Consider the following 15,549-nt stretch of genomic DNA (forward strand, 5'->3'; position numbering starts at 1 on the left):
CTGTCCCCAAGAGGTGGCAGAGATGCCACGGGCGGCTCCAGCCTTGTGTCCTGCCCAGGGTTCTGGCAAAGCTCCCAGGGCCGGCTCTCACTGGACCAGCTCAGGCCCCGTGGTGGCCTCCCTGGACCTGTCTCTGTGGCCCACGACTGCCAGGGCTCTAGGCCCCTCTGGGTCACGGGTCCCCCCTGAAGCTGGAGAGAGGGGTCAGCCCCATCGGGGCCTCGTGGCCGGAGAGGGGAGGGCGGCCCCCAGGGAAAGGTGGGGCCCCTCTTCCTGGAGAGAAGCCTGGATGCCAGGAAGCACAAGCCGTACCTCCCCTGGGCCCCAGCCCGCTGCCGACTCCGGAGGATGTGGGAAGGGGCCCGTGGGCGCATCTGTCGCCTTGGTGTCCGGGATGCAGAGTCGCCCAGCGGTCATCCCCTCGCCTGTTCCCACGGGACCAGAAGCACAGCCCCGGGAAGGGATGGGGCCCCACGCCCCCAGAGACGCATCCGCCTTCCGTCCACGCAGCCTTGACCTCAAGACTCGCTGTCTTACCCTTCACAGGAGAGATCCGCTCACATCCGAGAATCCGCAAGGAAAATCTGCTGCTGGAGATTTCCTGGGCGAGGTGGGGGCGTTCACATCTCGCTGGCGCCCGGGGGTGCTTCCTGCTGAGTCCCAGGAAGACGGGCTGCCTCCCCCACCTCCCCTCCACCACCCACCATGGTCCTCCATGCCAGCCCTTCCCTGAACTCTGCTGACGGGGGATCGAGCCTCAGTTTCCTGAAATCTAACAGGGATTTTTCAAATGGTGCTAAAATTCACAGGACACAGAATTCAGCCTTGTAACCGTCTGACTTGCACAATTCAGCGGCGTTTAGCGCACTCACAACGTTGTACAACCATCACCCTATCGAGTTCCAGGGCATCATCATCACCCCAGAAGAAGTCCTATGCCCATCGGCGGTCACCCCCACTCTCCCTCCTTCCAGCTCCTGGCAGCCACCAACGTGCTTTCTGCCTCTATAGAGTCGAACGTGCCAGGACTTCCATGTGGGTGAAATCACGCGGTCTGTGGTCATTTACGATCAGCTTCTTTCACTTCATGTAATGTCCTCAGGGTTCAGCCACATGGTGGCAGGTGGGAACAGAACCCCCTCCCTTTTTATGGCTGAGTAGTATTCCACTCTGTGGATGGCCCGTGTTCGTCAGCCATTCATCCGGTGATGGGCATTTGCATGGTGTCCGCCCTTTGGCTGAATGACGCTGCCATGAACATTAATGTACCATCTTCTGTCCAAACGCTCGTTTGCGTTCTTCTGAGCATGTGCCCAGGAGTGGAACTGCTGGGTCACGTGGTAATGCTGCATTCAACTCATTGAGGAGCCAAGCTGTTTTCTGCAGCGGCTGCACCATGGCACGCTCCAAAAAGGGGGTTTTTGAAAATCCTGGCTTGTAACCTTGCTGGGAAGCCACCAGCAACAGGCTGAAGTCCCTGGCACTTGCTGGCCTTCAATAGATGGAGAGTGAGAGGGAGGCAGTGGGAGGACTACCTGGGGAGGCACTGACCTAGGCTCACAGTCTGGCATGGCCACTTGCAGGCTGTGTGCCCTTGAGAGGGTTACTAAACCTCTCTGAGCTTCATTTTCCTCACCCATCCAACAGGCTTGGTGAAGGTTAACTGAGCACTGAAGAGCCTGGACCCACTCTGGGCCCACAGCAAGTGCTCTGCAAACCTCGACTGTCTTTGTTCTCGGCCCACCACCCACAGGCTGGGCACTGAGGCGGGCTCTCTCTCTGTCTCGCTCTCTCTCTCTCTCTCTCTCTCTCATACACACACACACACATACACACACACAGAGCATCTCATCTCATCTTGCACTGGGGCTGTCATCATTGTCACCTCGCCTGGGAACAGTCGGCTCAGAGAGGTCATACGGCTTCCCCCAGCCACACAGCAGCCTGAACCGTGAGGGGTCTGCCACCTCTCCCGTCACACATGGGCTCCCACGAGACGGCTGCCACCCCCTGCAGAGACCCAATCTCAGACACGCGCTGAGAGCGAGTGTTTAACGCCCTGAAATCCAGGGAACTCAATAATCCCAAATAAGGCCTCCTGTGCGGCCCGGAGCCCAGCCCGCAGGCAGCCCGGAGCGCTCCCGGCTCAGCGGGAAAACAGCCGCCTCCCCCCGCCCGGCCGCCGGCCTTTATGAGACAGCGGCTGCACTCGATCGATCGTATCTCTGGGCCCAAACAAAGGCGTCAGGGCCGCCCGCCAGGCCTGCCGCTCCCCGGGCTCCACGCCCCGGGCAGGAGGGTGACACGGGGGCTCGAGGACCCGGGCAGGATGAAGCCCACTCTTCTTCTTCGTTCCAGAAAGGGTTTTTGGAGAGGAAAAGGCTCTCACATCAGATGTTTCTCCTGGTGTCTCTCCACGTAACTGTCCAAGGACGGGGACCTTTAAAATTTCCCAAAGAGGGGCCGGCCCGGTGGCGCAGCGGTTAAGTGTGCACATTCCGCTTCGGCGGCCCGGGGTACACCGGTTCGGATCCCAGGTGTGGAGATGGCACCGCTTGGCACACCATGCTGTGGTAGGCGTCCCACATATAAAGTAGAGGAAGATGGGCACGGATGTTAGCTCAGGGCCAGTCTTCCTCAGCAAAAAGAGGAGGATTGGCAGCAGATGTTAGCTCAGGGCTAATCTTCCTCCAAAAAAAAAAAAAAGTTTCCAAAGAGATGTGTCTGCAGCCCCAGCCTCCTCGCCTCACCCAGGAACCAGCCCAGCCTGGCTGGGGCCTGGAGTGGGGGTGCGGGGGGCGGGGGGCGTTGGAGGGGGTCTCGGCCTCCCCAGCTTGGACCCCCATGCAGGGGCCTCAGCACCGAGACCCAAATCCAGGTCCTAATGCCACCTTCACCCATGGGGGTGACTTCAGCCCAGTTGCTTAATTTCTTCATGTGTCAGCTCTCTCCTGAGCCAAATGGGTGCAAACGGGTTGACACCTTAAGAGAGAAAACACAGTTTGTGAGAGCCGGTCACTGGGGAGGCTCATGGGAAACCAGCGTCCACATGTCTGGCCTCGTCAAGGCCACCCCGCTGGGCGCACGGATGTGGCGGCCAAGGGAGCAGGTGTTCCGTGCTCGGACCACACAGCTGACCTGGACCGCCCCCCGCGGGCCCCCCAGCCCTCCTCCGAGGAGGATCCCCCGCCCCGGCTCTGCCCCCAGCTGTGTCCGGAGGCTTGTCACTCATTTTGTCACGATGATGGTCCTGGGAGTAAGGACCTTCAGTCACTCCTTTTGACAAATGAGGAGCCAGAGCCCAGGGAGGTAAGTCTTGCCCAGGGGACGGCCCCTTGCGCATGGGGGGTCCAGCAGGCCTCTTCCTCTGCAGGGGAGCTGCCCCCCCATGAGCCTCCGGAGCCCAGGCTCCACCTATCCTGGCAGGAGCCGGGACAAGATAACAGGTGGTCCAGGCAGCCTTGTCTGCTCTCCAGGACTCGCCCACTGTGGCCCAGCTGGGGGAAGGGGTCAAGGCTCGGGCACCGGAACAGCCAGGGTGACACAGGGAGGGCTGCTCAAGGCCCAGTCTGCTTATCATTCACTAGGAGCTCCCTTGTCGCCTATGAAAAATACCAGACTCCTCCCCCAGCCTGCACGGCCCTGCCTGGATGCCCCAGTGCCAGCCTCCTCTCGCTCTTGCTCCAGCCGCACTGGGCTTCCTTCAGACATACTTCTTAATGTGTCAGCTCCTTCTGGCCACAGGGCCTTTGCACACGCTATTTTTGCTGTTGTCATCACCATTTCACCTAGTTAAGTCCCGTTTGCCCCTTCAGTTCCAGCACCAATTCACTCCTCGGTGTACGGGGTGGAGTGGTGGCGCCCCGACAAGACATGTCCAGTCCTAGCCCCTGGTACCCGTGAATGTGACCTTATTCAGAAATAGGGTTTTTTGTAGTTGTAAGCAAGTTAAGGATCGCAAGATGAGATCATCCTGGATTTAGGATGGTTTGGGCCCTAAATCCAATGTCAGGTGTCCTTTCAAGAGAGAGAAAAAGAGAAGACACAGAGAGGGAGGCAGTGAGATGATGGGGCCAGAGGTCAGAGGGACGAATCTGCAAGAACACCAAGGATGGCCGGCAGCCACCGGGAGCTGGGAGAGAGGCGGGGGACCGTCGCTCCCTCGGACCCTCCGGAAGGAACTCCCCATCCTGACACCTTGCTTTCCACCTTCTCGTCTGCAGGACTGTGAGGGACTCGCTGCTTGTGTGCCCACGCTCCTCGAGGAGCTTCCTTATCCGTCCGTGCCCCCAGCACCCAGCACAGCCCTGCAGAAACGGGGCACCCAGCGGAGGCTCGAGGATGAATGAGCCCCAGAGGGCAGACCCAGGTGGACGGGAGTCTCAGGGCCCAGCTGGGCTCAGCTCCAGGGAGCGTCTCCCGGCGCGGAGAGCAGGCCAGGAGGGATCAGGCCACATGGGAGGTGCTGAGCGCCCCGGCCCCGGGAGCATCTAAGCGGAGACAGGACGGGGGGTGCTGCTGCCTAGCCCAGCCCCACCAGGTGGAGCTGCAATCTGCACCGTCCGAGGTCTCCTCGAGGCCCAGGATTCCGTCAGAGGTCTGTGCATGATGCAGAAGACGCTCAGCCTGGGGGGAGGGCACAGCGCAGGGCGGGGCGGGAGGGCTGGGCACCCAGGAGACAGAGTGAGGTTCCTGAAGGACCGCGGTGGACTCAGAGGAATTGGTGCAGAGGACGCACCAATAATAGGGATAATAATAACCATAAAGTTGGACTCATAGTTGAAAATCAAAGGCAGCAGGACGTTAACTAACTTGTCCTTCATTCTGGATATTGCGGCTGAGGTCACTACCTCACCTTCATAAGGCTCCTTGTGATTCAGAAAGTATCCTCATAATCCAGAGAGTACATTCACGCGCTACCTTAAGCAAAATGAAGTTTGTTTATTCTCCATGTAAAAACCCCAGGGCATGTGGGCGAGGACCAGAGCTCCCCGGTTTCAGAGACCCAGGCTTCTTACATTTTGCTGCTCTGCTTTGTGAAGCTTCCATTCCTAGAGCCACTTCATGCTCTAAAATGGCTGCTCCCACTCCAGCCATCACAGCTCTATCCCAGCCAGAAGGAAGTGGGAGAGGAAAGGGGAAGGGCATGCCGCTGTCTTTAGGATACTTCCTGGAAATTGCATTCTTGTGTACCAGCATAATGAACTGTAGATGAGATAATAACATTTCGGAAAGTTTAGGTGGTATCTTTTCCTTGAATTATTTCATTAATCCCCCTGACATCAATTTAGCATGTGCCACGTGCCACTGGCCTCTCTGCATATAGTCACCTTACCGATTTCTCACAACCACCCTCCAAGGCAGGTCCCAGGGAGCCTATTTCACAGACGAAGAAACCGAGGCTCAGAGAGCACTGACTTGTGTGCAGTCCCACCTGGAGGACACAGCAAGGCTGGAGCCGGAGCCCAGGGCCCCCTGATGCCAGGCCGGCTCCATCACCCCACCTGCCGCTCGGGCACCTGAGCTTCCCCCCCGTTCTGGGCCACCCCGTGAGTGCCGGTCCCTGCGAGTGTCCTCTTCATTTCCTGGTGATTCGCACAGTCCGGTCCACCCCAGACGACCCTCAGAGGGAACCAGGGGCACAGAGAGCGCTGGCCGAGCAGGTGGCCTGCGGGGACAGCCGGCCTCCGACAGAGCGGGCACGAGGGGGTCCATCCCCGGACCAGGGGGCGGGCAGCTGCGCCGCAGGGGAGCGTCCACGGGGCTCTCTGGGCTGTTCCGAGGGAGGCGCGACCTCTGCGGGGCTGTGCCGGGCCCCCCTCCGACAGAAGCCCACCTATCTGTGGTCCGCCCCTCCTCCATGGCGCACACGAGAGCCGCCCCACTGCGGCGTCCGGGGTGCGTGGCAGGCGCCGAGCCCCAAGCCTGGGTCCCCAGTGACACCAGCTACAGCCGACAGCTCACTCTTGCTGTCCCTGTCTGGGCTTCATGAATCCCCAGGGTACCCCCGAAATCCAGGGGTGGCTGGTGTCCCCGAACCCTGCTTTGCCCCGAGACAATCAGTTTGGTTGCTCAAAATCTCCATAAGCTCCATGCAAACTGCAAAGAAACAGGGGGGCTCGTCTCCCGCTGGGTCCCCGAGACTTGGGGGCGACACTCCCCGGGTTCAGGCAGCCCCCTGAGCAGGGCTGTGCTCGTAAATGCTGCATCCGAAGCCCGTCAGCGCCAGACCCCCAGGGAAGGGGGGGGGGGGTCCATCCGCACACACGGAGCCCGGTGGGGTCCCCCAGAGGAGCACCCCTGCCCCCTGCCTGGTCGGCGAGGACGCGGAGTTAATTGCTCCCCACGCAGTGAAAGGCGAAACCCCCGCGAGCGCTCCTGGGCTGCGTGACCAAATAAGGCAATATTACATCGGCCTGTTGACAGCGCCCGCGGCGGCGAGGGCACCGCGGAGGGGCACCCCTGCGCCTCCCGGCTCCCCGCATCCCAGAGCTCCAGCCAAGCCGGCGAGAATCCCCTTATGGAAACAACCATCTGTCACTTTGTAAACACGCTCCCGAACCCAGAGGGGGACCCCGTCTGGCCTGCAGGCAGCCGGGTGGCAGGACCCGGCTTGGAACGTCCACACGCACGATTTAAAGGAAGGCAGAGCCCCCGGAAGTTTTATTCCAGAGCTTGAGCGAAACCAGACGCCTCTCTTCAAGGGTGAACGTCATGCCTTTTTCTGCCCGAGAATGTATTTCCAACTTTCTCTTGCAAATAAGACCGTCGCTGCTGCTGCTGCTGCTGCAGAGAACCGCGGGCGACCTTCCTGTTCCGAAAGTATTTATAAAACCAGACGCTCGGCTGGCAGAGCCAAGCTCTCGTAATGGGTATTCCTAAGAAGACAAACGTAAATGTTGAAACCCGTTACGAGGCTTTAAACGCCAAACAAGCCTGCAGCTGGCCCGCATCGGCGCCCTGCGTGGGGAGCGACCTGGCCCCAGGGGTGTCCTGCCAGCGTCGCCCGACCCCGGCGCTGTCCACGTCTGCCGCAGTCGCAGAGCCGGGGTGGGGCACGGGTGTCACAAAATGGGGGACCACAGGAGAGCATCAATCTCGCCTCCAAAACGGGATTTTTAGCTTGTCGTTCTCCCCCTGACCCCAGGCCCCTTGCACTGCCCCGTGCACGCTTGCTGTCGGGGACGCTGGCTGTTTTCAGCTCCGCTCTCCACCCCCGGGGCATGGTTTCCAGACATCGCAGCCGTTCAGGAAATGCGTTCTGGAAGCAAAAAGGAATGAGGGAACGAGTGAATGAGTCGGTGATTGAGTGAATGAGCGAATGGGCTATATCATCGCATCCTTCCCAACGGCGGCCTCTGACCCATCTCCCCTGAACGTCATCTGAGGTCGTGCAGGATGGCCTGCGGTGGGGGCCGAGCGAGCCAGGACCAGCTTTGGAAGAAAATCCTCGAGCCCAGAGTTGCTTTCTAGGGAGGCCGACAGCAACCAGAATTCAGCTTTCCTGCCCTGCCCCCCTCGAGAGTCCCCCTGTGGTCCCAGAGTTTCCTCCACCCCCGGGGTCGGGGGGCGTCGCCCCACATTCCCTCACCGCCCGGCCCCTTGTTCACACCCTCGAGCCGTCCTCCAATCAGGGGAGCGGCACCAGCGAGCGCCCAGCTGCCACACTGTCCCCACGGCCGGGGCTCCGCATGGAGGCGGCACCGACAGCCGAGTGTCCCGCAGCTCAGCTGGCCTGGGGACCGTGCGGGTGGAGCCCGGGGGCCACACCCGGGGACCGCTGCCTTCCACGCCGCCCACCTGGGGCAGGTGTAACCCGCTTCCCAGACAATGAATAATATCTCGGGGACCGAAGGCAGCTTTTTCAAAGGGCACATTGCTGGGAGTCGGACCCACCCTTTGAGGGTCCCGCCCTGTGGCTTTGGCCAAGTCACCGACATAAGCATTTATCCGCTGACACAGCAGCGGACACAGCAGGCAAGGATCCTGGACCTTGAGACGCGGCCCAGGGACACGAGAGGCAGCCAATGTTCCCTGAGCGCCTACTGTGTGCTCGGGAGCCGTGCTCTGCGTTTTTCCCGCCTCACCTCACTGAACCCTCTCTAGACCCCCCCTCAGAGCAGGTGCGACCGTCGGCTCGTTTCCCAGATGAGGAAACTGAGACCCCAGAGAAGAAACAATCTGCTCATTTTCTCCCTTGCTCTTAACCAGACCTGTCGCTGGACGGACGGTCACCCGCCTGGACCTCGCCCGCCTCACCCAGGAAATGGAGACGCAGGACCCTTTGTCTGCAGGGTTGGGGAGAATATTCAAGGAGGTGGTGAACCTCGAGTGCCTGGAACAGTGTGGGGAACAGAGGAGGCACCTGGGGAAGGAGGCAGAGTGATCGGAAGGGACTATCACTGGGGGGGGGGGTAGTGGGCTGGAAATGGGACCTCTCCCCCTCGATAATCCGACCTTTCAGAGCTGAAGCCACGTGGATGAAGGGAGAGAGCGTCCCCGGGCGCTGACCCTCCCCCTCAGCAGAGAATCAGACCAAACCGGGCCCTGACGCGGTGGTCGCTCGGGACCACGGTGCAGGCTGGCGGGTGCCGTGCAGGCGGGAGTCGGCTGGCCTCCTGGGGGAGGAGCTGACCTGCACGTTAATGATTAACACGGGCGCGACACCTGCCTGTGGACTCTCTTGTCCCGCTGACTCACTTTGCAAACTCCGCTCGCCCTCGGAGTGGCCTGGGCCACCTCGCCCCAGATTCCGGCACAGGGGGATCTGCAGCCCCGCGTGCTGACCCGCTGAGGGGAGCTGGCGCCCACCGGCGGCCGGTGCTCGGGAGGCGCTGCGATGGAGGGGACGCCGCTGGACCCTCTGCTGGCCAGTAAGGAGCGGGCGGCGTGCCTGGGGTGGGGGGCAGGTGCCAGCCTGCCCTCTGGGCCTCGGGAGGACGTGGGGGACCCGGGAGCGCGGCTTCTAGGCGGGGCCCACCAGCCTGATAGCGCGTATGTCAGTGCAGGGGGCCTCCCAGGGGGTGATACCCTCCCTCGGGACGATGACTGCGTCCCCGGGTTCTGTGGACACTCTGGCCAGGTCACTCTTGTCCTGCACGCTGCAGGGTGTTTAGCCTTGTCCCTACCTTGTGTCCCTGCCTGGCGAGGCACAAGGTTGTCCCCCTTGGGTAGAGGTCTCTACCCAAGGGGGACAACCCCATAAGGTCTCCAGACATTGCCGATGTCCCTTGAGGGCACAGTTGCCCCTCACTGTTGAGAACCACCCCATGGCTCGTACTGAGCGCTGACTGTGGAGCAGACGTCCAGCTGAGCCTTCGGGCGGGGACGCCTGTGAGCCTCACGGGGCTCCTCAAGGTTTGCCCCGACGTCAAGGCTTTGGGGCCAGACCTCGGCTCTCTGGTTGACCAGCTGGGCCTCCTAGAGCAAGTTGCCTCACCTCTCTGTGCCTTGGTTTGCTCATGGGTGTAACGGGGCTTATAAAGAGATGCCCCGAAGGACTCCGGGACGGGAAACACTTGAGTTAGAACGCGTCAAGGGCTCTCGCTCGGCACAGGGCCTGGCACCTGCTAAGTGCGGCTATGATCCCATTTTACACAAGGGTAAAGCTGAGGCCCAGAGAGATGGAGCCACCGGCCGGAGGGTCACACAGCGGGTGGCGTCAGGGTTGTGAGTGACCCTAGCTGCCTCTCCACAGAGCCCCCTCTGGGAACCACTATGCCCCATCCACCCCCGTGCAGGGGAGGGACGTTGCAAAGGGGCTGAGGGTCTACAGACAGCCCTGCCCCGCTCTGTGGGGCCTGGGCAGCGGGCTTCGTCTCTGGGCCTCCGGGGTGAGGAGCAGATTCTGTTCTGAGCAGCGTGCACTGAGTGGTCCCGGCCTGCCTGGCGAGGCACATCCGTCGTGTCCCTCCCCACCAGGTGGACAAGGACCGTGAAGCTCAGAGAGGGCGAGACACCGGCTCCACCCTCCCGGCCACCAGCATCCTGCCCCGCGAGCCTTAGAGAGGAGCCTCCGCTCGGTGGGGTGTGGGAGGGGCTCTGAGGACGTCTTGGGGCAGGATGGAGGGCATTTCTGGAGACAGGGCCCTCCTCTCGGCTCGTGGGAATCTGGCCACCGAGGCCCCGACTTGGATCTGCCCGCAGCTCCCCCCCGTCCTCTGATCCCCGAATGAATGAATGAATGACGTCGCTCCATCCGTGAGCGAATGCACGGAGGGACAAAGGAGGGGGCTGCTCATACTCCCTGCACCCCTCCCCAGGGGTCTCCGGGACGGGAGCCGGGGTGTCCTCTCCTGGACCACAGAAGGGGCGGGAGGCGGTCCCTCACCCCCCCCCCCAATGCTTTCCCCTCAGAGGTCGGAGGTCAGAGTTCACAGGGCAGCTGCCTTCCCAGAGATGTCCTTGGCCAAAGCCGGAGCCTCCCCCCGGGGGCTGACCCTGCATCTCCCGGGCCCTCCGGCCTCCTCTGGGAGCCGAGCTCGGGGCAGAGGGGCACAGAGCAAGGGCTTGCCGAAATGAGCGCGTGAGCTGGACAAGGACGAATCTTTATTTTTGGTTCGTTCTCAAAGTGTCTGAGAGTCAAGACAGAGGGAGGAGGAATGAGATTGAGCAATCGGATGTTTCCCAAGGAGCCCTCAGGCGGCGGAAACGTCGCTGCGTTTCCGAGAGCCCGGCACCGAGACCTGGACCGGCCGAGGACCCGCCTCCTCCTCGTGGCCTCGGAAGGCCAGGCGGGCAGCCGCGGTGGCATCGCTGTCCTCGAGGAGGCAGAGTCTCCCCGGGTGGGAGGGGCGGCCTGACGCACACGGAGGAGGGGACTCCGGGCTAGGAATTCTGGGGAACGCCGAATCTCAGAGCGAAAGCATCAGCCGTCGATAATCGAGAGGTGAAGCTGGAGGCGGGAAGGGTGGGGCCGCACGCAGGGTCTGCGCCACCCACGTCTACAGGGCACGAACACGCGCATCTCCAGGGGCCTGGGAGTCAGGCGTCAGCCTCCGCCTCTCCCAGGAGCACTTCTTGGGTGGGATTTCTGAGTGACACTCCTATGCTAACTGCGCAGCCCCACCCGGCCTTAAGTAACCTGTTGCTGGCAGCACAGGGCTGTACCTTGAGGGGTCCCCTGGGCAGACCCCTTGTCACGCTGTTGGAAGCTGCACCCTCCAGTGTTCATTCTTTTGTCACTAAGCTGTAGGGTCTCAGAGCCTTTGATTATAACACCGGCACCTCCAAAGGGGAGCAGTTAGACATGTATCAGTCAGTCACACCCTAGTATAAACATGGTCAGCACTGGTGACTGCTGGCTGCATGGAAACAGGCTCCACTGTGGGATGTTGGCCAGCAAGATGTGTGGGGCCACAGGGAGGGTCCCTGCCGAGGGCTGGGGGTGCATGGCTGGCAGCGAGAAGCCACTCTCCTTCTCCAGCTGTCATCAAAGTCTCCCTTTCAGGGCCGTGCGTGGTCACTTCCTCCCAGGGTGGGGGCGGGGAAGGGCAGCAAGGACACCACAGGGCCTGATCTGAGGCAGGGCTCGATCCTGGTGCCGGGGCTGCCCCGCTGGTGTGACCTGGGGCAAACCAACCTCTCGGCTCTCAGCTCCCCCTCTGTCAAATGGGTCTGCTCCCACCGCAGAGGCCTCCCGGCGGGACGGGACGCACACGACAGCGTCTTCCCGGGCGAGGCTCGTGGTCTGACAGCAGAGCCGGGACGGGCCTCCCTCTGGCCACGGCCTCCATCTCCTCTTCAGACGAGGCCCCAAGTACCCGACTCCGCTGGGAAACTGGGTCTCCTTTTTCCCCGTGAGGAGAGGCATCGTGGGGTCTTGGGGGAAGGTCTCCCGAGGGGCGGGAACATGACCGGATGATTTATGTCACTCTCCATCGATCAGAGGAGGGGGCCCCGAAAGAGGGGACGGACTCTCCGAAGGTCAGAGGCCATTGTGGGCGCTGTATTCTCAGGGTGTCCAGGAAAACTCTGACCGGAGGAAACAGACAAATAGGAAGAGGCCGGGAGGGAGGACCTTCCTGCCCCGAGGGGAGCCCGGTGCACCAGGCCACACATCCCACGCCCCGGGATCGCCCACCCGGCCCAGCGGTGTGTCCTCAGGGAGGGCGGGCCGAGCCGGCTGACAGCAGCCAGGGCGAAGGCCTTGGAAGTGTCACCAGCCGCATGGGTTAGTCCTCCTGTGACCGTCCTGTCGGGAAAGGCCCTCGGGGCCACGGTCTTGGCGGGCTCTCTGGAGGCGGAGCTGTTTGCTTTAGCAATTATCTCGCGCAGGTCTTAAGTAAGACGTTTACATAAGAGGAATTCTGGGACCTCGGGCAGTTCACGACCCTTCTCTAGGGCTGTTTCCTCATCTCTGGCATGAGGAGGGAGTTGCACAAACAGCCGCTTTGCAGGCAGAGGAGACCCAGGGAAGGCCTCTGGCGGTTCAGCAGCAAGGGGAAAAAAAGCCTTTGAAAAGGTGGAAGTGGTTTTCTCTGGTGTGAGGGAAGTCCAGAGGTGGGCACTTCGGGATTCCAGGGCTGGTAGGGGCTTCATGAAGTCACCAGAGACCCAGGGTCCTTCTGCCAGTCTCCTCTGCCACACTCAGCCAAGGCCCAAGATGGCTGCTTGAGCTCAGGCCATCAAATCTGCATTCCAGCCCAGGAAAGAGAAAAGGCAAAAAGGGCGTTCTCCCTCCCTGGAAGTTACCCATACACTTTCACTCGTTCCCACTGACCTAAACTTAGTCCCATGGCCACACCGAGCTGCAAGGGAGGCCAGGACACACAGTCTTTGTTCTGGATAGTCACGTGCCAGCTAAAAAGTAGGAGTGGCTTTGCTAAGAAAAAGGCAAAGAATAAATATCGGGGAGCAACTGGCGGTCTGTGGCGCAGGTTCGGGACAAACCGCTCGTGCTGGTGCACGTGGGCTGTCAGCTGGCCAGGGCCCTGGGTCTCCCCTGGTCCCCCTGAGCTTGGGTCCCTCATCTGTAAAATGGGACGGTTGGTCCATACCAGCCCTGCTTCGGATGAACGACTCCGTTGAAAAGGAAGGCAAAGGCGAGTGCAGAGAAACCTCGGGAGCATCCGACCCGTCAGCTGCGTTTGGGAACGCCCAGCGTCGCTGTGCGGGCCTCGACTTTGTGTCTCAAGTAGGGATGCGGTCGCTTGGAGACGTGGTTCCCAGTCCCGGCCAAACGTGATGTTCTTTCGGACGCGCACAGGCAGCTGGCATGACCTCAACTACGAGACAGCTGTCCCGCAGACACTGAACTGCCTCATTTCCTGGGGAGGTTTGACACACATGTCTGTGTTCCCTTCCTTGGAAGCTGTAAAGTGATCGCATGCGTCACCTTCCTGGAGCTGGGAAACAATGCATGAGCAATCGGATTTTTTGTCGCCGTCCACCGTCCTGTAATGGGATATTTCTGTGTCCCTGTAGCGACATTTACCCAGAATGGTGCCCGATGACGTGGTTCCTCCATCCAGGAGGAGTCCGTGTCCCCGATCTTCTCAGCGTTCCTGAGACGGAGAAGCATGTGCTGAAATGAACAGCCAGCTGACCTCAGGGCCTTTGCACGGCTGTCCTCTGGGCCTGGAAGTTTCCTCCACTCCGTCCCTCAGGCCTCCAGGCCTCCAGCCCTTCCCTGACCCCTGTCCATGTCACCTCGTCATTCTCTACCCCCTCACCCCGCTTCGCTTTTCTTCAAAACCCCCTCGCTTTTCAACACGATGTTATTTGCTTTTTCTTTCTGCCACGTGAGAATACAATTTCCGTAATGGCAAAGACTTTTTCAAAGCCTGTATCCTCGGCACCGAGACTTGTGCCAGGGCCGTAGGAGGCGCCCCGCGAATCTTCATGGCCTGGAGTCATCCCCTGGTCTGAATATTTCCTGTGGGTCCTTGCAGACTCTATTAAAGACAAGAAATACTTTCGGTTCCCCCATCTAGCGACTACAGGGGTGTCCTTCTCCTCAAGCGGGACAAGACGTCCGAGCGTGCGTCTACTGGAGTACATGCTATTAGGTTCCGTCTTGTTCGGGAAGGGTTTTCGGGGAGTTTACCAAGATCTTTACAATTCCTCAAGAAATAAAATAATTGGGCAGTTGGCATGGAAAACGAGGCACGGGGAAAATAAGGTTCTGGAAGGAAGAGGGTCTGAAGCAACAGGCGGCCCTCGCTGTGAGTTGCTGTGGGCGGGACACGGGGTGTCTCAGCTATTCTTGCTCACGCGCTGTCCGTGACCGCGCTGGGGGTAGGCACCGAATGGATCCCCATTTTAAAGATCAGAAAACTGAGGCACAGAGAGGAAAAGGCACTTGGTCAAGATCCCTGAGCTGGCAAAGGGCAGGCGGCGGTGAGCCAGGAGTCTCTTAGCGGGTGGGCCTACCATGTTCCCGGCCTGGATCGAGGAATGTGGAGCCACCTTTGAGGGGCACGGAGCCCTAAATGCCTGCTGGGGGTACCTTCTCAGGTCACCTCCAAGCCCCCCAGCAGCCGATTCTAAGAGCGAAACAAGCCGCCATTCCATCCGCAGTGTCCACGAAATACGACCACACCCGTCGCTCAGAAGGACGATGCCCGAGACCAGGGTGCAGGTTTCGCCACTTTCCGTGGGTCAGGATTCCCGGCTGCAAGCAACAGAAAGCAAGTCGGAGTTTCCGTCCAGAAGGGACCACGGTGGCAGGCCCCCCGGAGAGGCAGGAACGAAGGCGCCTGGGGGAGGCGTGAGTGGGAGGGACAAGGGTCCCCCTCCGCCTGGGGTCCAGGACGCCCCTGCCACCGCACACGGCTGCCACAGCCACCAGACAGTGCCACGGGGTCCCCCAGAGAATCCCAACCTTGCCCTTCGGGTCTAGAGGCTGAGCCGCTCATGGCGCGTCTGATTGGCCAAGCCTGGGTCACAGGTCGGTGGTCCGGTTGCCAGGGAGACGGAGCTGGAGGACTTCCCATGCGCTGGGGCATCCTCCAATAGGAAGGGGAGTTAGGTCCTGGGCAGCCCCCTACCCAAAATGACTAAAGCCCACCCCATCTTCCCTGAGGAATCCCACAGGATGGCCTCGCATAGGGTCCACTGAGAACCACAGGCTCTAACTGTCCGAGAAGCTGGGGGTCAGGGGGCTGGTGCCTTTCTATGGAAAGGAGGCCCCTGAACGGGGGGAGCTGAGCGGGCCCTGAGGGCAGGCCCGCAATGCCCCTTTAGGAGCAAGCTGTGCTCCTTTAGTGCAGAGACCCGTGGGTGACTGGGGCCCCAAAGCGACAGCCCCTCTATTGGTCTTTGGAAATGTGCAAAAGCATCTTTATGGGGTCCATCCTCCACGTGGCAGCTGTGGGCGCCCACTCTGGGCCCCACGCTTCCCTGGACGAGCTGCCCCAAACAGTCTCCCTGGTCCCGGAGCCAATGTTCATCCCATGAGCCACCGAGAAGCTGGGGGCCCTCCACCAGGTGGGTTGACTTATGATTTAGATGGCTCCTTTGAAACCCTCCCGGCTGGCAGGAGCAGGGCAGCCGCCGGGCGTGTTTGTTTTCGTTTGTCCCCGTTGTTTGGTTTATTGAGCTGTCCCC

General features: G+C 60.9%; 1 protein-coding gene across 2 annotated transcripts in view; it reads left to right on the top strand.

Annotated features, from left to right (window-relative positions):
• The first annotated feature begins 8,693 nt into the window (after positions 1-8,693).
• ANO1 (anoctamin 1) overlaps positions 8,694-15,549 on the top strand; it is a 167,195-nt gene continuing 160,339 nt past the window's right edge. For both annotated transcript variants that reach the window (XM_023654626.2, XM_070228961.1), the window contains exon 1: positions 8,694-8,873. In XM_023654626.2, coding sequence (XP_023510394.2) covers positions 8,840-8,873 — 34 coding nt within the window. In that variant the 5' untranslated portion in view covers positions 8,694-8,839. The remainder of the gene's footprint in view (positions 8,874-15,549) is intronic.

Source organism: Equus caballus, chromosome 12 (genome assembly GCF_041296265.1).
Source record: "Equus caballus isolate H_3958 breed thoroughbred chromosome 12, TB-T2T, whole genome shotgun sequence".
Taxonomy (NCBI): Eukaryota; Metazoa; Chordata; class Mammalia; order Perissodactyla; family Equidae; genus Equus; species Equus caballus.